The sequence below is a fragment of the Microcebus murinus genome, chromosome 8 (assembly GCF_040939455.1).
Source record: "Microcebus murinus isolate Inina chromosome 8, M.murinus_Inina_mat1.0, whole genome shotgun sequence".
Classification (NCBI taxonomy): Eukaryota; Metazoa; Chordata; class Mammalia; order Primates; family Cheirogaleidae; genus Microcebus; species Microcebus murinus.
In genome coordinates, this window is record NC_134111.1 from 100,656,723 (window position 1) to 100,683,785 (window position 27,063).

The 27,063-nt window shown below is 38.7% G+C and overlaps 1 protein-coding gene across 6 annotated transcripts in view; it reads left to right on the forward strand.

Annotated features, from left to right (window-relative positions):
• GIGYF2 (GRB10 interacting GYF protein 2) overlaps positions 1–27,063 on the forward strand; it is a 136,421-nt gene that overhangs the window by 13,493 nt on the left and 95,865 nt on the right. For all 6 annotated transcript variants that reach the window (XM_020288124.2, XM_076006046.1, XM_020288127.2 and 3 more), the window contains 3 exons: positions 14,627–14,710; positions 22,749–22,878; positions 24,164–24,259. In XM_020288124.2, coding sequence (XP_020143713.2) covers positions 14,670–14,710; positions 22,749–22,878; positions 24,164–24,259 — 267 coding nt within the window. In that variant the 5' untranslated portion in view covers positions 14,627–14,669. The remainder of the gene's footprint in view (positions 1–14,626; positions 14,711–22,748; positions 22,879–24,163; positions 24,260–27,063) is intronic.

Sequence of the window (27,063 nt, forward strand, 5' to 3'; positions counted from 1 at the left end):
GGCTTTTTGTGGTTTCTTTGTGTTGGTTATTGAGTTGTTGTTGCAGCTCGGTGAGTGTTCTTATGATCCACATACGAAATTCCTCTTCTGTCATTTTGGTTGCCTGATTTGGGTTGGTGTCCGTTTCTAGGGGGCTGGTGTTCCTCTTTGGGGGTGTGTTTTCCATTTGGTTCTTCATATTTCCTGAGTTCCTTTGCTGATTTCTTCCCATGTCGATCAGTTGTTGTTTCTTTCCTTTAGGTTTTTGTTTGGGTATTCACAAGCCCTGTTTAGTTTCTGAGCTGTTAGATGGCGTCTGTGGGTGAGATTCGACCACTCCCTGTATAAAATGAGTCAGTGGGTGCCGTGAAAAGGCTGTGCAGGATGCCGTCCCTGTCAGTAGGTGGCGCTTGCTTGGAGGAACAGGCCATGCTGTTGTTTTTGTGTCCTGTTATCAGCTCTTGTTCTGGGCGGAGCTGGGTTGGGTAAGCCTGCCCTCAGGCACCACCAATGCCATTAGCAGGGGTCAAAGTTCTGTTCTCTGCTTCCAGGAAAAGCTGTCAGGGCGGGGCTGGAATGGTCCCACTCAGCCAGAAAGTCTGCTTGTGGGGGTGGGGCTGTCTGAGACCCGCAGTCTGGAGCAGGCCTCGCTTCTTTCCACCCTCCCCAACTCCGCAGCTACTCCTGGGCCTCTGCCAGCAGGCCAGACCACATGCCACCAGGCCTCCCCGGACTGTGATGCCAGTGGGGAGGTTCCCTGGGCAGAAACACTGCCTGGGTTGGCCGCACGGCCTCCCTTTGGGGGGACGGTTGCCCTCTAGGATGCTGATCTGCCCCTGGAGGCACACACACCTCAGCAGGCTGTTCACAAATATCCCTTCTGTGCCCCGGGCAATGCGAGACCTTGGTGCACCGGATATGGTCTGCAGGTCCGACCTCTGGGTCCCAGAGTTCAAACTGTATCCCCACCAGGGAGAGGAGTTCTGGTCCCAATTCACCCACAGGGAGCCCAAGCTGGGTCTGTGTCTCTCAGCCTCTGAGTTGGCACTGTTCTCCTGGGAACACCATGCCAGCAGCACCTGGGAGGGCTGGCGGGTAGGGAGCTCACAGTCTGAGTTCCCCTGAGTCAGCTGTAGGGTCCCAAAAGGGAAGGTCCCGTTCCCTGGAGGTGCCTCCGGCTGGTGGCTGTATTGTCTCTCTGGGCAGCCGCGGGTAGGGTCGGCGGAGGGGAGAAGGAGGCAATATGGCGCCTGCCGCGAGGCTCGGGTCTGTGCACACGGAGGTGCCCCGAGGGATTTGGGAGTCTGGTGCCGCGTCTGTTACAGGCTCACCACTAGCTGGCGGCGGCCATCTCTGGGCTGGTGTCCACAGGTCTCTCCACCCGCTGGGGAGCCTACCAGCAGTCTCACATGCAGGGGAGGGGAAAGGTGATTTATCCACCTACCCTTCCTGCTGGTCTCCGGGCTGCTCCGGCGGTCTCAGCTTCCAGTTCTGCTCCACAGCCTCCTCCCGTGGAGTCTCCCGGGGTCTCAGGTACCTCTCCTTCCAGCCCTCGTCTGCTGTATGCTCGCCTTCTTACTTCTTTTTTCTAATTTCTGCTAGAATCTGTCTTTTCTGCAGAGACACTCTTTCTGGCGGTGTTTCTCGTCCACCATCTTGAGCCTCCTCCAGGAAAATAGTTTTGACATCGCAGTTGCCCTGATAGAATTTGGAGGTCCACAGAGTGTACTTTTGTAAACTGCTGCTTTGAGAAGTGCAACAGTTTTCATTGTGACATTGATTTGTTTGTTTGCTTTGACCAGTCACAGGAAGTAGAAGACATTTTTTAAAAATGATTTTTAAAAAAAATTGTTTGAAATTGGAATAAACGTATCATTGAGGGTTTTTAGATATTATTTAGGGTTTTTAGTGCTGGGTAGATAACGAATTTGTTCACAAGTTTTGACTAGTTATAATTCCTTTGAAAATGGTCTACGTTAGCACTGTCCAACATAATTTTCTCCTATGAAGGAAATGCTCTATAAACTTTCATTGTCCTGCTAGATACCATGGCTCACATCTGTAATCCCAGCACTTTGAGAGCCTGAGTGAGACAGGAGGATTGCTTGATCCCAGGAGTTTGAGACCAGCCTGGGCAGTATAGCAAGACCTCGTCTATACAAAAAATAAAAACAAATTAGGCAGACATGGTGGTGCATGCCCATATTCCCAGCTACTGGGGAGGCTGAGGAAGAAAGATCCCAGGAGTTCAAGGTTTTAGTGAGCTATGATCATGCTTCTGTCTTCCAGCCTGGCCAAGAGAGGGATACCTCATCTCCAAAAAAAGAAAAAAGCTTCTACCATCCAAAATTGTACCCACTCTAGCCACTTGTGTCCTTTGAGCACTTAAGATGTGGCTAGTGTGACTGAGGAACTGTGTTATTTTTTTTTTCTTTTGATATATGTATTTTTTTTAATGTGGAAAACCTTAACTTTTACAACTCAATTTCCATTTTTTAATATTAGGTTTTTTTTTTAAGAACAGTTTTAAGATTTACAGAAAATTGAGGAGATAGTACAATGTTTCCCTTTTTATAAACATCTTATGTCACCATCATGCATTGTTACAATTATTGAATCAGTATTGATACATTGTTATGAACTAAAATCCATCATTTATTCACATTTCCTTAGTTTTACCTAATGTCTTTTTCTGTTCCAGATTCCTATCCAGGATACCATACTACGTAGTCATGTATCCATAAGCTTCTTCTTGGCTGTGACAGTTTCTCTGATTTTCCTTGTTTTTGATGACTTTGCAAGTTTGAGGAGTACTAGTCAAGAATTTTGTAGAATGCCTTTCTATTAGAATTTCTTTGATATTTTTTTCATGATTAGACTGGGGTAATGGGTTTTTTGGGAGGAAGATCACAGAGGTAAAGTGCCATTTTCATGACATCATATTAAGAGTACATACCATCAATGTGATTTATCATCATTGATGTTGACCTTGATACCTTGTCAGCTTTGACCGCTGTGAAGTTACTCCCCCCACCATGAGCAACTGAATTTAAAATTTTTAGTTAATCTTAATTAGTTTAACTTTATAAATCCACATATGGCTAATGGATACTGCGGTGGACAGCATAGTTCTAGACAGAGTTTCTCAGTTTTAAGGTCTATGTAAAACTTTATTTAATATCTATTTTTATAGATTTAAAAGACAATTTAACATAAAAAGTATAAAATCTTGGTCTTGGAATGCATTGCCTTTGAGACGGGCAATCTACTTATTTTTAATAAGCTTAGTCTTTTTAAAAAATCTACTTTCTGGGGTATAACTTTTATTTATTTTTTACCATATGCAAATATGAGGTATAGTTTACCGCTAAGAAAAAACCTTCATTTTAAGTACACTCATATTAAGTGTACATTTATTTATTTATTTTTATTTATTTATTTTTGAGACAGTCTTGCTTTGTTGCCCAGGCTAGAGTGAGTGCTGTGGCATCAGCCTAGCTCACAGCAACCTCAAACTCCTGGGCTCAAGCAATCCTCCTGCCTCAGCCTCCCAAGTAGCTGGGACTACAGGATGTGCCATCATGCCCGGCTAATTTTTTCTATATATATATATTAGTTAGCCAACCCGCCTCGGCCTCCCAAAGTGCTAGAATTACAGGTGTGAGCCACCACGCCCGGCCTTAAGTGTACATTTAAATAAGTTTTGAAAAATGTGTATACTTTTGTAACCATCACTACAATTAAGATACATGACATTTTCATCATCCCTAGAAGCTTCCCTCCAGCTTTTTTTTTTTTCTTTTTCTTTTTTTGAGATAGGATCTCTCACTATTTTGCCCAGGCTGGAGTGCAGTGGCATGATTATAGCTAATTGCAACCTTGAACTCCTGGGCTTAAGTGATCCTCCCACCTTAGCCTCCAGAGTAGCAAGGACTGTAGGCACCCACCACCACACCTGGCTAATTTCTTTTTTTTTCAATACCATCATTATTCATGAAGATCATCTTTTTTCTATATTTTGTAGAGATAGAGTCTCACAGTGTTGCACAGGCTGGTCTCGAACTCCTGGCCTCAAGTGATCCTCCTCTTTTGGCCTCCCAAGGTGTTGGGATTACAGGTGTGAGCCATTGTGCCTGGCCTCTTCCAGCTTTTTTTGTAGTCATTTTCCCTCTCCACTGCTGTTCCATTATCTGTGGATTAGTTTTGCCTCTTCTAGAATTTGATGTAAATGGAATCATTCTTGGGTCTGACTTCTTTTGCTTAGCATAATATCTGTGATTCATCTGTGTTGCTGCATGTATCAGTAGATTGTTTAAATGCCAAGAATATTCCAAGAATGACTATTACAGTATTTGTTTATAACATTTATCTGTGGATTAATATTTGGATTGTTCTCAGTTTGGATTATTAGGAATAAATCTGACCTTAGTTTCATGGCATTGTAGGGATTCAGAATTGTACTGGGTTGCAGTGTTTATCACAACACTGTAAATTAGGAATTTAAATTCCTATTAGGAAAAGGTGAAAAGCCTGGAGAGCATCTATAATTTTTTTTAAGATATTAAGGTTTTGTGTATAATATATGAGCCAGGTAGATATAAACAATTCCTTGGGCTTTTGTTGACTTTGTGGGAGGGGATAAAGTTCTTTGTTAGTTCCTAAGGTTAAATGCTTAATAATAAAGTGAAAATAAACAGATCATATTTTAAAAATTACTCAAAAATATTTGCATGTTTAGTAATGAAGGGATCTAGTATTGTCAGATGGGATGGGTGCAGAAGGAAAAAGTGTTTTCTGCCATAACAGATGATTTTGACCCATCCAGTCTTCCCAAGCTCCTGGTTTCTTGATTTTTACTCCTTTGCTTTCATTTTTATTCCTACTGTGCCTGCTTTTTGATATTACCAACATCTAAATTTGTCAATTCTCTTTTGTTTTTACTTCCTTCTCCATAGTGCCTAAAACACACTTTTGCCAGCACCCTCCACTTTGCATTCTTATTCTTCCCTTGACAGTGCTAACAAAACCCTAACCCTGGTTCAGTTCTGTTTTTGGCTCTCTCTGCCCTGTACCCAGGCTGCTAAGAGAAAGAAGCTCACAACCATAGAGATTGGTTTCCTCTCTGTCTTGACTGGGACTTCAGAGCTACTGCAGCTAAATGCAGTAAGGTATTCTGGATTGGATCCTGGAAAAGAACAAGCACATTGTTGGCAAAACTGGCAAAATCCAAAGAAACTCTGAAATTTAGTTAATAGTGATGTACCAATGGTGGTTTCTTAGTTTTGACAAAGTACTGTAGTAATGCATTAATGCGTTGTTAACATCAGGGGAAGCTGAGCGAAATTTCTGTATTATCTTCGTAACTCTTTTTTTTTTTTTTGAGACAGAGTCTTGCTTTGTTGCCTAGGCTAGAGTGAGTGCCGTGGCGTCAGCCTAGCTCACAGCAACCTCAAACTCCTGGGCTTAAGCGGTCCTTCTGTCTCAGCCTCCCAAGTAGCTGGGACTACAGGCATGAGCCACCATGCCCGGCTAATTTTTTCTATATATATATATTAGTTGGCCAATTAGTTTCTTTCTATTTATAGTAGAGACGGGGTCTTGCTCTTGCTCAGGCTGGTTTCGAACTCCCGACCTTGAGCAATCTGCCCGCCTCGGCCTCCCAGAGAGCTAGGATTACAGGCGTGAGCCACCGCGCCCGGCCTATCTTCGTAACTCTTTTATAAATCTAAAATTATTCCTAAATAAAGTTTATTAAAAAAAATACTATTGGCTGGATGCAGTGGGCTCATGCCTGTAATCCTAGCACTTTGGGAGCCTGAGGTGAGAAGATCATTTGAGGTCAGGAGTTCGAGACCAGCCTGAGCAACATAGCGGGAGTCCCCTCTCTACAAAAAATAAAAATATTAGCCAGGCATGGTGGCGTGTGCCTGTAGTCCTAGCTACTTGGGAGACTGAGACAGGAGGTTCACTTCAGCCCAGGAGTTTGAGGCTATGGTGAGCTTTGATGACTCTGCTGCACTCTAGCCTGGGCAACAGAGCAGCACCCTGTCTTGAAAAAAATATACACATAACCAAAACTATTGTACCACAGCAGCCATCAGTTTCTTTATTCTCTTCAAACCGTACCCTATCATCTTCTCTGTAATTTGCCTACTTCTCTGAGAAAATTGAGGCCATGAAATATGAATGCCCCTCAATTTCCTACCATTTCTCTCTACCCCTCGCAAAAACAGACAAAACAAAAAAATATACAAATAACCTCAGAGGCATCGTAAGTCATTTGGATCTACTTTTCTTTTTCCTTTCCTTTTTTTCCCCTAGATACATTCTGCACAGATGGATCTACTTCCCTTTTGTCACAAGTGGATAGGAATAAAGTTTTTCTTCCTATTTGTTCTTTGAAACCCCATCTCTCCTGCCTTCTCAGAGACTTCATTTACGTCATATTTTTGCTGAATTGTTTGTTCACCTTTTGACTCTAGTACTTTTCCATTGGGATATTTTCTTCTCTCTCTCTCTCTCTCTCTCTCTCCGTCTTTCTTTTTCTTTTCTGCCATTTTGCTCTTTTACTGGCAGGGATATTTTCATCTAAAACAAAAAATTGAAATTTCTTTCCACTGTGCTTCATTTCTCTTCACCTTTTCACAGCTGAATAGTTGACTGCATGGTGATCCTCCCTTCCTCATCTCCCAGTCACTCCTCACACTACTGAAACCTGGTTTTGTCCCCCTACCACATTCCTATAACTGCATTCTTCAAGGTTATCAGTGACTTCACTGTTGAGGGCAATGAAGAATTTTCAGTCTTTCTCTGTTTTGACTTTCGAAACTTTTGAATACTTCCAAAAAAAATTGTACCGGTACTGTCTTTATTGTATGCACAATTTAGAAAGTTATTAGGAAAAGAATTACCTGTAATTCCACTACTCAGAAGTAAATATTAATATTTTGGGGTCTATCCACATATATACACCCATGTATTTTAAAATGTGTTGAATATAATCATATTCTCTGTCACTGGCCTTGAACACTTAATATATTGTTGTTGTCTTTTCACATCAGTAAGTATAGTTGCATTATCACCTCTCCCTTCCCTGCTGTTTTTTAGATCTAATTCATTCTCCTCCAGGTATCCCCAATGATCCCTCTGAAGTACAAATTTCATCCTGAACTCTTGGCTACCCAGATCTTTTCATAACCTTTCATTGCCCCGTTGGGATATAAAATACAAAGACTTTTGTGATACAGCCACTAATTACTCTGTTAATCTTCACTTTAGTTTTTAGCCTTATTGAACAAATTGATAATCTCCCCAAATAACCCAGCTCTTTCTCCTTTAGCATTCCCACCATCTCCCTCTTTCCCCTCTAACTCTTAAAGACTTTGCTTTGGGGTACCCTCATTAACTTTTCAAATCTTTGTCTCCTTATCCTGTCTCTACTCCTGAATTCAGTCTTTTGGATATTTTCTTAGGCACCTTGCACTTATTTTGTGCAAAATCATACTCACTGTCCTTCCTTTAAAATCGTTTTTTTTTTCTATTTTCTGCTTCCTTTGCACTTTATAATATGGATTTGAAATGTATCCCACCGTCAATATTGAATCTTACAGATTCCCATCCATTTCTGCATCCTCTGTTTCAGATTTTCTCTTCTAGAGGGAGCAGCGCTTTTTTCTTTTTCTTTTTTGAGACAGGATCTTGCTCTGTTGCCTGGGCTACAGTACAGTGGCGTCATCATAGCTCATTGCAACCTCAAACTCCTGGGCTCAAGCAATCCTTCTGCCTTAGACTCCCAAAGTGCTAGGATTATAGGTGTGAGCCACCAAGCCCAACTACAGTGCTTTTTGTACTTTGGGAAATATTTTATGGAGTAAGTGTTTAAATGGATCCTTGGTTTTGTACAGGTCATTCTGAGGGAGAGAGGGCAGGCTTCTCGGGGAAGGGAATGGCATGAGCAGAACTAAACAAGAAGGAAAATGCAGTGGACTGTAGAAAGTTCTTATTTGGCTTTGAGTTGGGATATAGCACAATAGAGGATTGAATCAGGGAGGAATGGGTTGCCAGATTGGTAGGAACTGGAATACTAGGAGTTTTGGCCATATACAGAAGGGTTAATGGAGTGTCTTTAATGAGGGATGTAGGCCATGACCGGAATGGTTCTTTGGGCTGAGTCAGGGAAGCAAATTAGAAATTTTACTGTAATAATCCATACATGCATAGAGTTTAGAATATAATAAAAGAAAAATGCAAGAGAATCTTGAAGGAAGAGTTGGCCAAATTTGAGACAAAATGCTTGAATATGAATGATAGAAGAGTTTCAGATGACTCTGGGCTTTGAGGTCCTGTTGACAGTAAACTGTGGAAGCAATGGCACCCTGGTCTGTTGATGATGAGATAGATATCTAGGAAGGGCAGGCAGTTGGAAGTGCCATATTGGTCGTGGGAGAAAAAAATTAAATTTGTAGTTAATGGCAGGGGTGGGCCCTCTCTCCTCCCCCCTCCCCCCTGGGGGGCATTTAGAAATTTGGGAGAGAATTTTTTGTTGCTGTTGTTATAATGACAACCTTACTCCCTGCATGCCTTCTTTGTCACTCCATGATTTAGTTGAAAGAGTTCTATCTACAAGGTTGGTAGAAAAATTCGAGACAATATCTGGACAGAATTTATAGTTAAATAAACTATAGATACTCAGAGGCAAGTTAGAAGAGAAAATTTTGGGGAATGCTGACTTGAGGGGATAAAGATAGAAAGAAAATACCAGAATGGTGCTAGTCATGGAGGTGAAAAGAGATAATAGTTTCAAGAAAGGACAATTTAGAGAGGCAGAATAGCATGGTGGAGCACAGCATCCAGAATGTGGTTCAAATCCTGAATTGCTTTGTAAATTCAGAGCTGTTTTCCAAAGGTCACAAGTCTACTAGGAGTCTGAGTTGGTAACATTTGGCTAGATGGAGTTTAAAATGATGGTGAAGCCTATGCTAATTTCAGTGTCTCACTACATCCTTGGAAAAGACTATTCAGAAATAATGCACAGTTTCTGTTCCATGTAAATTATAATTCAGAAGCATAGTATAAGACAGTCCCTCCAGTACACATATAAATACACTAAACCTGGGCTTATTTAGGTTGATTTGGAAGGAGCAGCCTGGCGTGGGGAACTAAGAATTAAGAGAGTACAATATTTTAATTGCTTAAGTTAGATTTCTTCAGCAGTTATACCTCTTAGATTTCCTGCTTTAATTCATAAAGGATAATTAGCAGAACACTCTTCTGAGTCATGTAGGTCTCCCCTTTTTTTTTTTTTTTGAGACAGAGTCTCACTCTGTTGCCCAGGCTAGAGTGAGTGCTGTGGCATCAGCCTAGCTCACAGCAACCTCAAACTCCTGGGCTCAAGCAATCCTCTTGCCTCAGCCTCCCAAGTCGCTGGGACTACAGGCATGCGCCACCATGCCCGGCTAATTTTTTTTTTCTATATATATTAGTTGGCCAATTAGTTTCTTTCTATTTATAGTAGAGACGGATCTCGCTCTTGCTCAGGCTGGTTTCGAACTCCTGACCTCGAGCAATCCTCCCACCTCCGCCTCCCAGAGTGCTAGGATTACAGGCGTGAGCCACCACGCCCGGCCATGTAGGTCTCTTTACTTGATACTAAATTGCTTGGGTTATGATTCTTAGGTTCTTAAGAGTTCTTCAGAAATCTTTACATTAGGAAATAATTTCTTAGTGGAAAACATGTTGTAAATGGTAGTTGGGTTCCCAGTTCAAGGTATTAAAAGAATTTCTGGGCTTTTATTGTTTGTGCATTATGGTAGTTTTGCATAAAGATTTATAGGTGGGATGATAAAGTTGTCTGGAACAAGATTTCCTTGCTTTTTGTTTCTGGGATGCTGGCTGAATTCAGAGCTTGTCTTGTAATTCAAGACCGTTGCCTGCAGTTGGTTAGATTATGTACTATACAACTCTACGGGCTCCATTGGTATCATTTGTATTACTAGTGCCCTTGGCGTTTTATACTTTCCACAACCTATGTGGCCATATATGATGGGCTTCTAGTAAGTTAAAGGGAAAAATATTAAATCACTAACAGTGATTTTAGTATTTTCTCAAATGCCAAATAGTTTGATTTTTAATTGAGATTCACATGCTTTATAAATTCAGTCTGGTTTAAATCCTGACTTGCTTTATAAATGCAGAGCCATTATCCAGTGGTCTCAAGTTTCCTAGGGGTTTGAGTTTAAAACATTTGGTGTCATTAAAATGACGGTAAAAACAGTCCTCCAGAAATTTTATATTACAAAAAAACTTTGTGTAGTCTCTCCAGCTCTATTTGTTAGCCAAGTAGGTTCCCATACTTTCAAAAACACACTGAATTTCTTTATGCTAAATAAAGTCTCAGGGCTGATTTGTAAGCAGTATACTTGTCTTAATTTAACAGCAGGCACCTTGCCTGGGTTCTTATCATTGCTACCTTGACAAAGTCATTTTAGTTGGGATGTGCTATGATTTTAATGGACGCTAACATGCATCATTTGCAACATTCCTCATTTTCGGTATTACTAAGAAAGAAATCATCCTGCCAGGTAAACTCTGTCACAGTTTTCTTATTACTTAAAATTATTTTATATTTTTTAACAAGAGCTTTTAAAAACTTAATTTAGCAAATCTAGTAGATTTTTATTATACAGTATATAATTTTAATGCATGAATTAAAGAGAAAATAGAAATGAAATAAATTGGTTAAGATAGTACTGAGATTTCTAGGCATTCAAAGTCTGACTCTTCTAAGTCACTTTTCATCTTGGTGTTATAGAAGTCTCCTTCCTTCCTTCTACCTCTTCCCTAGTATTAGTGATGGAGCAATAAGGGAGTGCTCCATTCTTTTCCTTCTTTCTTTTTCTTTCTTTTTGTTTTTTTGAGACAGAGTCTTGCTCTGTTGCCTGGGCTAGAGTGCCATAGCATCAGCCTAGCTCACAGCAACCTCAAACTCCTGGGCTTAAGCAATCCTCCTGCCTCAGCCTCCGGAGTAGCTGGGACTACTGGCATATGCCACCATGCCTGGCTAATTTTTTCTATTTTTAGTTGTCTGGCTAATTTCTTTCTTTCTTTTTTTTTTTTAGTAGAGATGGTGTCTCGCTCTTGCTCAGGCTAGTCTGGAACTCCTGACCTCAAGCGATCCTCCCACCTTGGCCTCCTAGAGTGCTAGGATTACGGGGCTTGAGCCACCACACCCGGCCTCCATTATTTTCTTATCAGTTTAAAATTTAGTGATTTGGTCCTTGTGAAGATCTTAAAAGCAACCAGTATAAGCTGTTTAATTTTTAACCCCTTTGAAACATTTCAGGGCTGTTGCATTTGGTCACATAGGTTATGTAGTGTCATGTATCAGCAGCAAACAATAACAAGCTTCATTGGCTTGTTTTTTTTCTTTCTTTCTTTTCTGTCTTATAATGTACTTGGAATCATTCCTCCAATGATGAATAGTAACTTCACTAATATCCTATTAATGTATTTGTTTTCTTTCTGTTATACGATAAATTTTGTTTTGACGCAGAATCATATTGTAATCATTTTGAAGACATTTAAAGCAGCAGTTAAAACTAAAAGTCAGCCCTTGTGCAGACAACTGTGACATAACTGCCACGCATCCAATAGCAGTTATAACATGATATTGATTTAAGATGCATTCTGATTTCAAAGAAATTTTAAAAAATGTGCCTTCTGTTATTGAATCATCAGTTGCTTAAGAGGTGAGGAGGGCACTAAGTTTATCGCAGCTTGAGTCTAGTGTGTACCCCCCTTGTCTGGTCAGGGAGCAGGGACTCTCCCCTGGAGTCCACTTAGTTGACATAGGGCCAGAAATACCTTTCAGAAGGAGGTCATATAAAGGAGTAGCTGATTATGGTGGTTAACACACTTTTACTTTGCTGTTTCTAAGCTTTAAACTAATTTCTAGTTTATTACTTTTTAGATCATTTAAACAGAGGCAATAGTCAGGATGATGTAATGTATCTTAGAGATATTCTATAGTAGTGTACAGTTGTCCCTCAGAATCTGTTGGGGAATGGTTCTGGGACCTCCCTCAGATACTGAAGTCTTTGGATGCTCCAGTCCCTGATAAAAAATAGCATAGTATTTGCATATAACCTATGCACATCCTCCTGTGTACTTTAAATTATCTCTAGATTATTTATAGTAGTTAATATAATGTAAATGCTCTGTAAATAGTTCCTATACTGTATTCTTTAGGGAATAATGACAAGGAAAAAAAGTCCATACATGTTAGATACAGGCATAATTTTTTTTCTTTGTATATTTTTGATCTGTAGTCAGTTGAATCCATAGATGTGGAAGGCTAACTGTATTTACAACATTTATGGTATCTTCATTTTTTAAATTAAATTAAATTTTGTTTCTAAGTATTATGGGGGTACAAACATTTTGGTTAGATAAACTGCTTTTGTATTGTTTGACTCAAAGTTATAAGTGCGTCTCTCACCCAGATAGTGTGCCTTGTACCTATTAGATGTGAACTTACTCATTCCCCCTCCCCCTGCCACCTGTTGGATTTCTGAGGAGTTTTATTTCCATATATACAAGAGTGTTGTTCAGTGAGTTCTAATTTAATGGTGAGTACATGTGGTGTTTGTTTTTCCATTCTTGTGATATACTTCACTTAGAAGAATGGTCTCCAGTTCCATACTGTTTAATACAAGAGGTATTAGTTCACAATTTTTTTTATGGCTGAGTAATACTCCATGGTATACATATACCACATTTTATTGATCCACTTATGTATTGATGGGCACTTAGTTTGTTTCCATATCTTTGCAATTGTCGAATTGTGCTGCTGTAAACATTTGGATCCAGGTGTCTTTTTTATAAAATGTCCTTTTTCCCTTTGGGTAAATAAATACCCAGTAGTGGGATTGCTGGATCAAGTGGTAGGTCTACTTTTAGTTCTTTGAGGTATCTCCACACTTGTTTCCAGAGATGTGTACTAGTTTGCAGTCCCACCATTGTATGTGTTCCTATCTCTTTGTATCCTTGCCAGCATTTGTTGTTTTGGGATTTTTTTTTTTTTTTTTTTTTTTTTTTTGAGACAGAGTCTTGGTCTGTTGCCCTGGCTAGAGTGCTGTGGCGTCAGCCTAGCTCACAGTAACCTCAAATTCCTGGGCTCAAGCAGTCCTTCTCTCTCAGCCTGCCAGGTAGCTGGGACTACAGGTATGTGCCACCATGCCCGGTTAATTTTTTCTATTTTTGATAGAGATGGGGTCTTGCTCTTGCTCAGGCTGGTCTCGAACTCCTGAGCTCAAGCAATCCTCCTGCCGCGGCCTTCCAGAATGCTAGGATTATAGGTGTGAGCCCCACGCCTGGCCTGTTTTGGGATTTTTTGATCTTCCTTTTTGTTTTTTGCGACAGGGTCTTGCTCAGTCACCTAGACTAGGATGTAGTAGCATCATCATAGCTCATTGCAACCTCAAACTCCTGGGCTGAAAGTATCCTCCTGCCTCAGTCTTCTGAGTAGCTGGGACTATTGGCGCAGGCCACCACATCCAGGCTAATATTTTTATTTTTTGTAGAGATGAGTGTTTCACTCTGTTGCTCAGTCTGGTCTTGAACTCCTGGCCTCAAGCAATCCTCCTACTTCAGCCTCCCAAAATGCTAGTATTACAGGCAGGAGCCACCACATCTGTTCTATTTTCTAAGCACTCATATCTTTTTTTTTTTTTTTAATTTCAGAATATTACAGGGTACAAATGTTTAGGTTACATATATTGCCTTTACCCCGCCTGAGTCAGAGCTATGAGCCTGTCCATACCCCAAATGGTTCCCACTGTACCCATTTGGTGTGAGTATAGCTATGCCCTCTCCCCTCCTCCTACCTGCCCAACACCTGAAGAAAGTTACTACTATATGTGCATGCAAGTGTTAATCAGTTAATACCAACTTGATGTTGAATACATGTGGAGCTTATTTTTTCATTCTTGTGATAATTTCACTTAGTAGAAAGGGCTTCAGCTCTATCCAGTATAATAGAAGAGGTGCTGTATCACCATTGTTTTTTGTGGCTGATCACATCTTAAATTGCTTTTGAAATTTCACTTATGAAATTTATTAGCTCATGATTTTAACTTGACAATCCAGGATAATTTTTTGAAGAATCAGTACTGTATAAAGTGTTAGCAGAAGGTGAGAAGACTTGTGGCAGAAGCTGTAAGATAGTTAAGGAGGGACCTTATTTTAAGGTGGTGGGGGAGCCATGTAAGAGTAGTAGAAACTAAACTGTAAATATATTACCTTTCATTCATTCCTCATTGCTCCAGGGCTAAAGAAGAATATCCTTAATTTGGTCCTCAGTGCCCTGCATGTTTTGCTCTCACTTGTCTCATCAGCTTTACCTTTTGCTATGCCTCCTTTCCCCAGGTAAACATAAATATATGAGGACTTGGAATGTTAGGGTTGATTTATTCACCTAACTTCACTTTGCCTGTTGCAATATTGTTATAAATAGGAATTCAACAATCTCATTCTTATGACTCCAGTTGAGAGGAGCATGAGTAAAACACAGTCAGTAGCTATACTTTCTGAACTGGAATTCAGCATTTAATCTTGACTAATTGTATGGAGATATTTTCCTCTTTCACAGGTTTCTCCACGTATAAAAACCTATTATAAAAATACCGAAAAGAATGGCAGCGGAAACTCAGACGCTGAACTTTGGGCCTGAATGGTGAGTTTTCAAAATCTCATCCTTTTCAGTATTGGATGACTAATACAGTAAAGTATTTTACAGATCCTGGGTGATTTATAAATGTGCATGTTTTTGAGACTTTTTTCTTGATGTGCCTAGCTGAAAACAATGTGGTAGCCCAGGAGTAAATTATATTTGGCAAATGACTGCATTCTGTACTTTATTAAAAATTTTTTCTGATTGTGTAAGGATACTGGAATTAAAACTCCCCATAGTTCACTACCCTTGAAAATTTGCTTTTTTTTTTGAGCCTTTGTCTGGGTGCCTATACAATTTTATGTAAGTATAATTGTAACATTTATGTCTGTATATTTTCTGCTACTGTGTTGTTTTGTAATTCCTATTCATAGACTCATTTGAAGAAGAATTTTTATTGAAATATTTGAATTAGGCTGGTTGTGGTGGCTCAAGCCTGTAATCCTAGCACTTTGGGAGGCCGAGGTGGGCAGATCGTTTGAGCTCAGGAGTTCGAGACCAGCCTGAGCAAGAGCGAGACCCCATCTTTACTAAAAAAAAAATAGAAAGAAACTAGCTGGACAACTAAAAATACATAGAAAAAATTAGCTGGGCATGGTGGTATATGCCTGTAGTCCCAGCTACTCAGGAGGCTGAGGCAGTAGGATTGCTGGAGCCCAGGAGTTTAAGGTTGCTGTGAGCTAGGCTGAAGCCACGGCACTCTAGCCCAGGCAACAGACCGAGACTCTGTCTCAAAAAAAGAAAAAAAAGAAATATTTGAATTTTATTTTATTGATGGGCTAGGCAGGTGGTCCAGAATTATATAGGTTGTTAGTAGTAGCCCATCTAGGATTGAGTTAGTTAGCATTGGCTATAGTAACAATTAATTGACCTTGAGTCTCTTACAAATATGTTTACACCCTGAATATGGAATTCTTGTGGAATTTTGGGATTCATCACATTGTAGTGTAATTCCCTCCCTTTCTTCCTTTTCCCTGAAGTTGGTGATTGAATATCCTCTCTTCGTTGGCATTAATAATAATAATTACTTTTTCCATTGAAATCTTGAACAACCCCTTTGGTAATGTCAGAGGCTGTATCTAAGTAGATAAGGTGGATTCTTGTCTCAGACATTTTGGTTGTTTGGGTGGTAGTTTAAAAGATGATGAAGACTTCATATAGTATAAGTTCCTATTCAAAGATTCTTATTAACTTACCATATTATAAACATTTCTTTTTATATGTAATTACTGAATTTTCTTATCCTTCATAGTCAGGTTTTAGAGACTGAGGATAAACCAGTATTTGAAGTTCTAAGAACTGGTATAATGCCTGTACTCTGAGAGTTTATTTCAAGAATGTTGACTTAAATAATGCTGTACTTGTTTTAGTTATTATTTTAGATTTTATTTTATTTTATGTTATTTTTGAGACAGAGCCTCACTTTTTTGCCTGGGCTAGAGTGCTATAGCATCAGCCTAGCTCACAGCAACCTCAGACTCCTGGTCTCAAACGATCCTCCTGCCTCAGCCTCCTGGGTAGCTGGGACTACAGGCACGCGCCTGTTTTTTGATTGTTTGGCTAATTTCTTTCTATTTATAGTAGAGATGGGGTCTCACTCTTGCTCAGGCTGGTCTTGAACTCCTGAGCTCAAGGAATCCTCCCGCCTTGGTCTCCTAGAGTGCTGGGATTATAGGTGTGAGCCACTGTGCCTGGCCTTAGATTTAAAAAAATGAGTTTTTAGCTGGTCACAGTGGCTCATGAGTGTAATCCCAGCACTTTGGGAGGCTGAGGCGGGAGGATTGCTTAAGGCCGGCAGTTCGAGATCAGTCTAAGCAACATAGCTAGACCCTGTCCTATAAAAAATTAAAGAAATCAGCCAGGTGTGGTGGCATACACCTGTAGTTCCAGCTACTCGGAGGCTGAGGCGGGAGAATTGCTTGAGGCCAGGAGTTTGAGTCTGTAGTGAACTCTGATGATCCCACTGCACTTTAGCCTGGGCAACAGAGTGAGATCTTGTGTCCAAAAAAAAAAAAAAGATTTTTAAAATTATCAAATCAGTATATGTTTCTAGAAAAATAAGAAAGTACAAATATGCTAGAAGAAGATATAATCACCATAATTTCACCATCCATGGTAACCACTGTAAATGTTTTGGTGTATCTTTCCAGGTGGTTTTATGTATGCTTATTTGTGTATATTTCCGTTTATTTTCTGAAAAATTGGATCACACTGTACATTCAATTTTGTAATCTGCTTTTAAAAAATAATGAAATCAAAAACAACTTTTTTATGAGTAAATATTTTCTATCTATTAAATGGTTGCATTGTATGGATTTACCATCATTTATTTAAGTAATCTTCTAGATGTAGCTTATAGAAGTTCTCAGTTTTCTGTTTTTTTTTTTTTTTTTTTTTTTTTTTGAGACAGAATCTCACTTTGTTGCCCTAGGTAGAATGCTGTGGTGTCAGCCTCACTCATTGCAACCTCAATCTCCTGGGCTCAGTGGATCCTCTTGCCTAAGCCTCCCTGGTAGATGGGGCTAAAGGTGCATGTCATCACACCTAGCTAATTTTTCTATTTTTATTAGAGATAGGTTCTCACTCTTGCTCAGGCTGGTCTTGAACTCCTGAGCTCAAGCAGTCCTCCCGCCTTGGCCTCCCACCGCCTTGGCCTCCCAGAGTGCTAGGATTACAGGTGTGATCTACCACATCTGGCCCTCAGTTTTTCATTATTATAAAAATATTTTTAGTGAACATTCTTTTAGGTAAATCATTATTTATATCTTATTAACTTCTTTTACTAGGTGGATTTAAATTTATATAGCTCACTTTGTAGACCCACTTTGTAAATACTTTGTGTACAGCTCTTCTGCCTGTATCTAGAGTTTGTAACTGCTTCTTTTTTTATTTGCATGCACTTATTTCTCTTTCTTTATAAAAACATGATTAAAATCATCAGCTAATTTAAGTTTTTTTTTTTCAGCATCCTTTTGTTAATAGATAACAAAAAAATCGCCAGGAATTTAGCAATAACATAAGGAAAAAAAAACTGGTGATATTCTAGAGTCAATACACATTTAGCTTGGTGTTTTACATGCATCATGCATGGATTGACAAACTATCGCATGTGGGACTGTAAAGTTTTTGTAAGTAAAGTTTTATTGAAAGACAGCCAGACACATTTGTTTTCTCATTACCTGTCTGCCTGCTTATTATAGTGGCAGGTTACATCAGAGGCTGTCTCATTTCCAGAGCCCAAATACTTACTCTCTGGCCCTTTACAGGAAAGGTTTACTGGCTCCAGCTTTACACCATGAATTCCCAAACAAAATCATCTCATTGTGTTATTGACTCAGTCTGTCAATGGCGTCTTACACATTCTTCTTTCTGTTGATCCTTTGGTGTTTTGTTTGATGATATTTTTTGATCAACCCAGTGTTTCATACAAAATTTTAATTGAGGTAACTCTAGCAGAGGGTGGTCACCAGTCCCTTCCTTAGGTAGCTTTAACTAATTGTTAGCTCTATTACCCTGTAGACATTAGAGCTTTGGAGCATTCCCTTAGTCTTCTCAAATGCTGATAAATTGAGGAATGGAGGTCTAACTAGGCACACTGCCTTATTTATACTATCTATCACAATCCCTTGTAGCAAAGGGAGTATGTGAGGCCCTTAAGTAACCCAGGTAATCCTGAATGAGAAAGGTTGAATGAAACTGCTGCCATGTTTTTCTTTTTTCTTTTTTTTTTTTTTTTGAGACAGAGTCTTGCTTTGTTGCCCAGGCTAGAGTGAGTGCCGTGGCGTCAGCCTAGCTCACAGCAACCTCAAACTCCTGGGCTCGAGCGATCCTTCTGTCTCAGCCTCCCGAGTAGCTGGGACTACAGGCATGCGCCACCATGCCCGGCTAATTTTTATATATATATATCAGTTGGCCAATTAGTTTCTTTCTATTTATAGTAGAGACGGGGTCTCGCTCTTGCTCAGGCTGGTTTTGAACTCCTGACCTTGAGCAATCCGCCCGCCTCGGCCTCCCAGAGAGCTAGGATTACAGGCGTGAGCCACCGCGCCCGGCCTGCTGCCATGTTTTTCTGCATGTAATATTACATTGATTGTGAAACTTGAGATAGGGAGTTGTATGCAAAGTTCTTGAGAATTAAGATTTGGAGTGGTAACATTGAATCAGTGTGTAACTCTAAACCAGATACTTAGTGACATTCTGTTTACTAAGGTCATCATTTTTATAATGAATGGTATAAAAGATAATGTTCAATAAGAGACACATATAATATAGAGATTTATTTGTATCTGGTGGCATGTGTAAAGACGGGAGAGCTTGAAATCTGTGTTATGGACAGACCATGAGGGGCTATAAGCTTAAATTTTTGAATCAGTAGGTCTTAGACTATTTTTATATTTAGAATAAAGAAGTGTATTACAAATTCACCAAAGCAGTTTAAAAGGGTGTGATACAGTTAATGTAGAAGTAAATCATTTTTAGGTTAATTAATCATCTTCCAGTCTCCCAAGTGGGCTAAGACTTCTATTTACTTGCCGCCAACTCTTTTGTAAAGTGAAGTGCGAAGTGTGAATTAAGCCTTGCAGTAATTTCTTATAAAAATCTAATAATAGATTTTAAAAGCTGTTTTATAATTAATAATATAGGTTGCCCTCTGCTAAAGTAACCTTAATTCAAATTTTGGATAAGACACTGGGGCTGAACAAACAAAACACTATCAAACAGAATTTCAGAGTACCAATATAAAGGCCTTTCCTGATCCCCCACTCCTTCCTCCCTCTCTTCTTTGCTTAATTTTCCTTCATGGTCTGTATCAAAATGTAACATGCCAAATATTTTATGTACTACTTCTTTTTTTTTAGAGACAGAGTCTCACTCTGTTGCCCTGGGGTAAAGTGCAGTGGTGTCATTATAGGTCACTGCAACCTCAAACTCTAAGGCTTAAGTGATCCTCCTGCCTCAGTCTCCCTAGTAGCTGGGACTATAGGTATGCACAACACCTGGCTAGTTTTTCTATTTTTAGTGGAGACAGAGTCTCACTTTTGCTCAGGCTGGTCTGTCTCTCTCTCTCTCTCTCTGTCTCTGTCTCTGTCTCTGTCTCTGTCTCTCTCTCTTTTTTTTTTTTTTTTTTTTTTTTTGAGATACAGTCTCACTCTGTTGCCCGGGCTAGAGTGCTGTGGCATCAGCCTAGCTCACAGCAACCTCAAACTCCTGAGCGCTCAAGCGATCCTCCTGTCTTGGCCTCCTGGAATGCTAGGTTTACAGGTGTGAGCCACCTCGCGTGGTCTAAACAGTTTTATTTCTATCACTGATCATTTTCCTTGGATTAATTTCTTGGAAGTGGAATTATTAAATCAAAAGTTTTATTTTAATGCTTTGGATGATATATGGACAGATTGAACCACCAGCAGGATTTTATGAATTTAATTCTCATCTTCTGTATGTTTACTTCACCCTTGACAAAACAATGCATGCTATCTTGATAAAAAGTTGTTTCATGCTAAATCCCTTAGATTCATATCTTTTACAGATTTTTTGTGGTTAGTCCCAACAACAAAATAAACACTCTGATTCCAGAAAATTTGGAGGAAACAATAGTACAAAAGAAAAAGAAAAGATCTAAGTTACTCTTAATTTTACAGCCCCAAAAACCTTTGCAAATGTTTTGGTTTGTATTCTCTTATTCTTTTTACTTTGCAAATGTATACTTCAAGACATTCAAGACATTTTAATCTTTTTTTTTCTTTTTTGTTAAATTACTTCTGAGAACAAGACATTTCACAAACTAATTATACTTGTTTTATTTGTGGATTTAAAAATATTTGAGGATCAAAAAAATCTCAGATAAGTCTAGATAAGGACTTCATAATAGGGAGAATAATTGTAGCCAGTTAGCTGGCTTTATGGGAAAGGAGCCAAAGAAGCTCCTTTGGGGTTTCTTTTATTGCATCTCCATGGTCTTAAGGAAGTTTTTCCAGGTTTTTGCTTGCAAAAAAGAGGGAGATACTTCTGTTTTCCCCAGAGCGCTTTGTTTATACAGTAGTTATGACTTTGTGGTGTATCTCTGTATATATTGATACATGTTTGCCTTATTACTCAGGAAAGAACTAATTCTGTGAAGAAAGGCACTGTAATTTTCAGTTTTGGGTAATCCCATTATTTACGTTAGTGCATTCTGGACATTGGCACTTAATAAATTTTTGTTGAATGAAGGCGTTCAGGTCTTAAGGGGAAAAGAAGGGAATGCAAACCTGAGATTGCTAGTTTACTATCCAAAAATATTTATGAAATTATGGGAAAAATGAGAGAAGTTCTGGAGGATGGAATATGTTAATATTCCCAGTTTTCCAAAAGGGTAAAAGCTGTCTAATGGGAACTGAAAGGATAGTAAATTAGATATTAGCCAGGAGTGTATTTAGAAGAGAATATTAACATTTCTTCAGAAAACATTTACTAAGTACCTGCCATGTTCTAATTTGTGGATTAGATGCTTAAGGCAATGAGTATAAAAAGACCTGGTATTTATTTTTAAATTTAGTATGGAATCTAACAGTAACTATAATGTCATAATGCTGTAAAGGAATTATAATGGGAGTGCAGGATATTCAGGTGCCTATTTGATTTTTCATTTGGCTGCCTTATAAGCATCTTATACTCCACACTTTTCCAAAACTTATCTCATGAGTTAGTTTGCTCTTTTATATTTCTTCTTCGTTGTCATCATCTTTATTTTTTTTTTTTTAATAGACAGGGTCTTGCTTTGTTGTCCAGGGTGGAGTGCAGTAGTGCATTCATAGCTCACTGTAACTCCTGGGTTCAAAGGATCCTCCAGCTTCAGCCTCTTGAGTAGCTGGAACTACAGAGGAATGCCACCATGCTTGGCTAATTTTTTATAATTCTAATAGAGACAGGGTCTTGCTCTTGCTCAGGCTGGTCTCAAACTCCTGAGCTCAAGCAATCCTCCCATCTTTCTTTGTACTTGCCTAGTCTTTGCACATGTAACCTTATCCTGACTATTTATCAATTCCCTGTTTGTTTCTAGCTTTGGTGCATTCTGTATGTGTCGTGGAACAGTGTAAACATATTTGCAGGTCTATACATTTTATAGATATAAAATAAAGTTATGTTTACTATAAGCTGTTTTTTTTTGTATACCATACTTTATTAAATATTTTACCTATTACCAAATTGCCAAATAGATATGAAACAATTAGGTGTTACCAAATCATTCTTTGAAGTGGTTTTTCCAGTATATTAATATAGTGTCACAAACACTGAGAGTTCCCTTTCTTTTACATGCTTACCAACACCTGGTATTATTAGACTGACTAATTTTCATGATTATAATGGGTGTAAGGTGGTATCTCACTTTTGTTTTAATCATGTGTGACTTTTATAATTTGGAAAAATGTATCCCCCTCCCCATCCACCAAGCTTCTCAGGGACATACCATAATACCTTTTTTTTTTTTTTTTTTTTTGAGACAGAGTGTCACTTTGTCGCCCAGGCTTGAGTGAGTGCTGTGGCATCAGCCTAGCTCACAGCAACCTCCAACTCCTGGGTCCAAGCAATCCTTCTGCCTCAGCCTCCTGAGTAGCTGGGACTACAGGCATGCGCCACCATGCCCGGCTAATTTTTTCTATATATATTAGTTGGCCAATTAATTTCTTTCTATTTCTAGTAGAGATGGGGTCTCGCTCTTGCTCAGGCTTGTTTCGAACCCCTGACCTCGAGCAATCCGCCTGCCTCGGCCTCCCAGAGTGCTAGGATTACAGGCGTGAGCCACCGCACCCGGCCCCATAATACCTTTTAAGTAAGGAATTGCCACATGTTTTTGCCCAATGAACTGCTTTCTTGGTGTGCTGTGACAAAGATATTAAAGCTAATGTCTTTGATACCTTGAGATAATGGGATTTCTTTCTGCTTTTCTAAAGAAGTAAAATGAAAATGAAAATTTTTTACAATGTATTATATAAAATAAAAAGTCCACAGTGCCAGAATATTTGGCACTTCATTTTATATTCTCTCTCTTTCCCTGTTCTAGGCTCCGAGCTCTGTCCAGTGGTGGGAGTATTACTTCCCCGCCTCTTTCTCCAGCATTGCCGAAGTATAAATTAGCAGATTATCGTTATGGCAGAGAAGAAATGTTAGCACTTTTCCTTAAAGACAACAAGGTAAGAAAATAGGAAAAGAGTTTAAAATTATGAATGAGACTCTGGGGTGTGTACAGCGATGTGGTGATATGTGGAAAATAATATTATTCCAGTAATATGTTGACCCATGCTTTTTCTCTCCACCTTAGCATTTTCCTGCTTTGAAACCTTTAGTAGTTAACAGAGGAACTTTTTTAAAGAACACTCTATTTTTATAGAATATCTAAACTTTTTTTTGAGACAAGAGTCTCACTCTCTTGCCCAGGCTAGAGTGCTGTGGTGTCAGCCTAGCTCACAGCAACCTCAAACTCCTGGGCTCCAGCAATCCTCGTGCCTCAGCCTCCCAGGGAACTGGGACTACAGGCATGCACCACCATGCCCGGCTAATTTTTTCAGTTTTTAGTAGAGACGGGGTCTTGCTTTTGCTCAGGCTGGTCTTGAACTCCTGAGCTCAAGCAATCCTCCTACCTTGGCCTCCCAGAGTAATAGGATTATAGGCGTGAGCCACGGCGCCTGGCCCAAGATCTAAACTTTTATTACAGGAGTAGGCAGCTTCATGGAAACAGGAAAACCTAGTCAGCACTTGCTGCCTTCTCAGGCTAATTTCTTCTTCACCACCATTTCACATCTATTTTTATCCCAGTTTAATGGCTGGGAAATTAAGAATTTCTCCCTTTTTGTTTATTCCACCTCTTATCATACTTTCCAGTTAGAAGTAAGGAGTGAGAGGAAGAGCACCTTCTCCTGTTCTTTCCCTTTTTAAGTTAAATATAAAATGTTTAGTGGAGAGAGAATCATAAAATATAACACCATGTTTGTGTCACAGATAAACGATCAAAACAGAGACAGTATAAAGTAGATATTTATTATCTGTCTAGCGAGAAATAATATTTTGTAGTTTTTCGATATATTTTTAATTTTTTAATTGATTAAGAGTATCAAATTTAAAGCTGTCTGTTAAGGACAAATAATATAAGTGTTTTTAAAACTCTTCTTACCATCTTCTGCTTGTGTTAAATGTGGGGATTCTTACTCCTCTACTTTTTGCTCTGAAATACCAGAGTTAGTGCCAAATCCAAAAGCAAAGATCTTTGTAAGAGGACAGGGAGGGTGACTGGAGTTTTTAATATTTGAGTCTCTCAAAATAGGTAAGTACTACTGTGGTCAATTATAGCTGAATAAGCTTTAATCTGTATTTATAACAATCAGCAATAGATAAACAGCAGAAGAGTGTTTTTTCTTGGTTTTATCTTCTTGTAATTGGAAGAACAGCATTAATCTCGTAGTCATGTGTTTGGTCGTACAGATACCGTCAGACCTCCTGGATAAAGAATTTCTGCCTATCCTCCAGGAGGAGCCCCTGCCGCCATTGGCCCTTGTACCCTTTACAGAAGAAGAACAGGTTTGTGCCTAGGTCTGAACCCTACCAAACCCTTGTTGCTCCCCAATAAAGCATGAAAATAGGAAGCTGTTACTTAGGCCCTAAGGATTATCCTACGTCCTCATAGATCTGCTTCTTTCTTACTATTTCTTGGTATGCAAATGCTTTTTCATGGACTAGATTTTGCTTTAGTATCTGAAGCAGTTGAGTATAATGTAGAGATAAGGAAATGTTTAAGGACAATGGGAAACATTCTTTAAAACATGCTGGAGTAGACAGGAAGAGTTATTTTTTGGGGTAGTAAGGGGGAAGATCATCTTTGTAGAAAAACATGGTTTTTCAGAAATAATTGCCAACCTGAACTCTAACCAGTTGATTTTTACCACTAAAGGAAAATGTAGGTCTTCAGCTCAAAATATACTTAAAATTCTCTGTCACCAATTTTTTTGTGTATAATGTTGTGAGAAAGTAAACTTCTGGTCTGGAAAGTAGCAAATTTTGTGTTGTCCCTATTTATAGTTTATTACATCCTGTGCAAACATAAAAGAGTTTCTGATTTCAAGGAACTTACATGATTATAGTAAAATAAAATGCAGAGATAAGAGTTTTGTTGGAATGCTGGAATGTCACATTATATGGAGAATCAACATACTTTTTTTTTGTTTTTAAACAGCTTTATTGGTTAGCCAAGCATGATGTCACAAGCCTGTAGTCCTAGAAACTTGGGAGGCTGAGGCAGGAGGATTGCTTGAGCCTGGCAGTCGGAGGTTTGCACCACTGCACTTTATCCTGGGTGACAGAGCAAGGCTGTCTCTTAATAAAACCAAACAAATAAAAAAACCCCAGTTTTATGGAGACATAATTCACCCATGAAATACACTCTTTTTAAGGTGTATAGTACAGTGGTTTGTAGTATATTAACTGAGTTCTACAACCATCATCTATGTCTAATTCCAGAACATATTCATCATTACTTTTTTATGCCAACTATGGGTGTTTTCTCTATACTCTGGCAATGGTTTGTGTGGGGAAGCCACAAATAATTTTCTATTAGAATTATTATAAGATCTAAAATTATAAGATCTAAGAAAGTTGTGATATTAATCTTTGGTAATTTTCACCATATTTTCATAATTTGGTTTTGCTTGTGGCTTCTTCTAAATTAGGCTAGTTCCATCTTTATTCATGAACCCCAATATCTTCTAGGGTCATTCTGCTAATGACCCTAGAAGACCCTTTTCATTGACCAAAAGGTATTTATTATTATAAATAGTACATGGCTATACTCAGAGAATAGTGTGTGTGACAAAAAAAAAAAAAAAAAAAAAAAGGAGAAAGATAATTAAAATAAAAAAAGAAAAAAAAACGGTACATGGGAAAGAACGAGTCTGTCTCTAGTGATTGCTGAAAAGTTCCTACTGAGTATCAAATTAATTTATGAATATACTTTAGTTTAACTTTTTAAAAAAAATATTTTTACTATGACGTATTTAAAATACACAAATATTGAGAACATTTTACAAATACCAGTATATCTACTATTCAGATATATCAAATGTTAAACTTAAGGTATATCTGTATGTCTTTTTTATTTGTTTTGAGAAATCAGATTTCTCATATAGTTCAGACTGTGTACCCCTCCCTTCCTTTTTAGAGATTCTATGAATTGTTTTATTTTTCTTTATGTTTTTATATTTTTCTTGCACATTTAAATATTCTGTATCATAAAATAGTTTCAGTTTATAGGGTTATAAATTTTATATTGAAGATAGCATACCTTAGTTCTTATTCTGTAGCTTACTTTTTTTCCCTTGTAACATTGATTTTTAGATTTATCTATGATGATACATGTAGGTCTTGTTTGTTTGCTCTGTATGAGAAAATCCGCAATTTTCCAAGTCTTGTTGGATATTTAATTTAGGTTGTGGCCGGGTGTGGTGGCTCACGCTTGTAATCCTAGCTCTCTGGGAGGCCGAGGCGGGCGGATTGCTCAAGGTCAGGAGTTCGAAACCAGCCTGAGCAAGAGCGAGACCCCGTCTCTACTATAAATAGAAAGAAATTAATTGGCCAACTAATATATATAGAAAAAATTAGCCGGGCATGGTGGCGCATGCCTGTAGTCCCAGCTACTTGGGAGGCTGAGGCAGAAGGATTGCTTGAGCCAGGAGTTTGAGGTTGCTGTGAGCTAGGCCGACGCCATGGTACTCACTCTAGCCTAGGCAACAAAGTGAGACTCTGTCTCAAAAAAAAAAAAAAAAAAAAAATTTAGGTTGTTTTCAATTTTTGTTACTACAAATTATGCTGTAGTGAGCATTCTTACAATGTGTGTTATAAAAGTGGAATCATTGGGTTTTGGTTTTTTGCATTTTTAAAACTTTATTGGGTATTGCCAAATTACTTTCTCTTGTGGTTTAGAATAATTTGCTCTCCCACAAGCAGTGTATCAGAGATCACATTTCTATAACTTTTCCTGCTTTTGATTTTTGAATTTTTTTCGAACTGGTGGTTGTGTGCCATGGTAATCCTGCTCAGTAAAATAATTAGGAAAAAAGAAAAAAAAAAAAACTCTGATGGTTGTGATAGTTGTTTTTAATTTGCATTTCCCTAGTTACTAGTGAGGTTGAAAATCTTCATACGCCTATGGACCATTATTGATTTTTGATTTGCCTGTGTCTTTTGTCCATTGTTTTGGTGGGTTGTCTTATTGATTTTACAATTTTCATATACATTCCTTAAAAGCAATAAAATGCTAATTTTATTATTGCAAAAGTTACTCATATTCATTGCCAAAAATACAGAAAATTATGAAGAAAAAGCTCACTTAA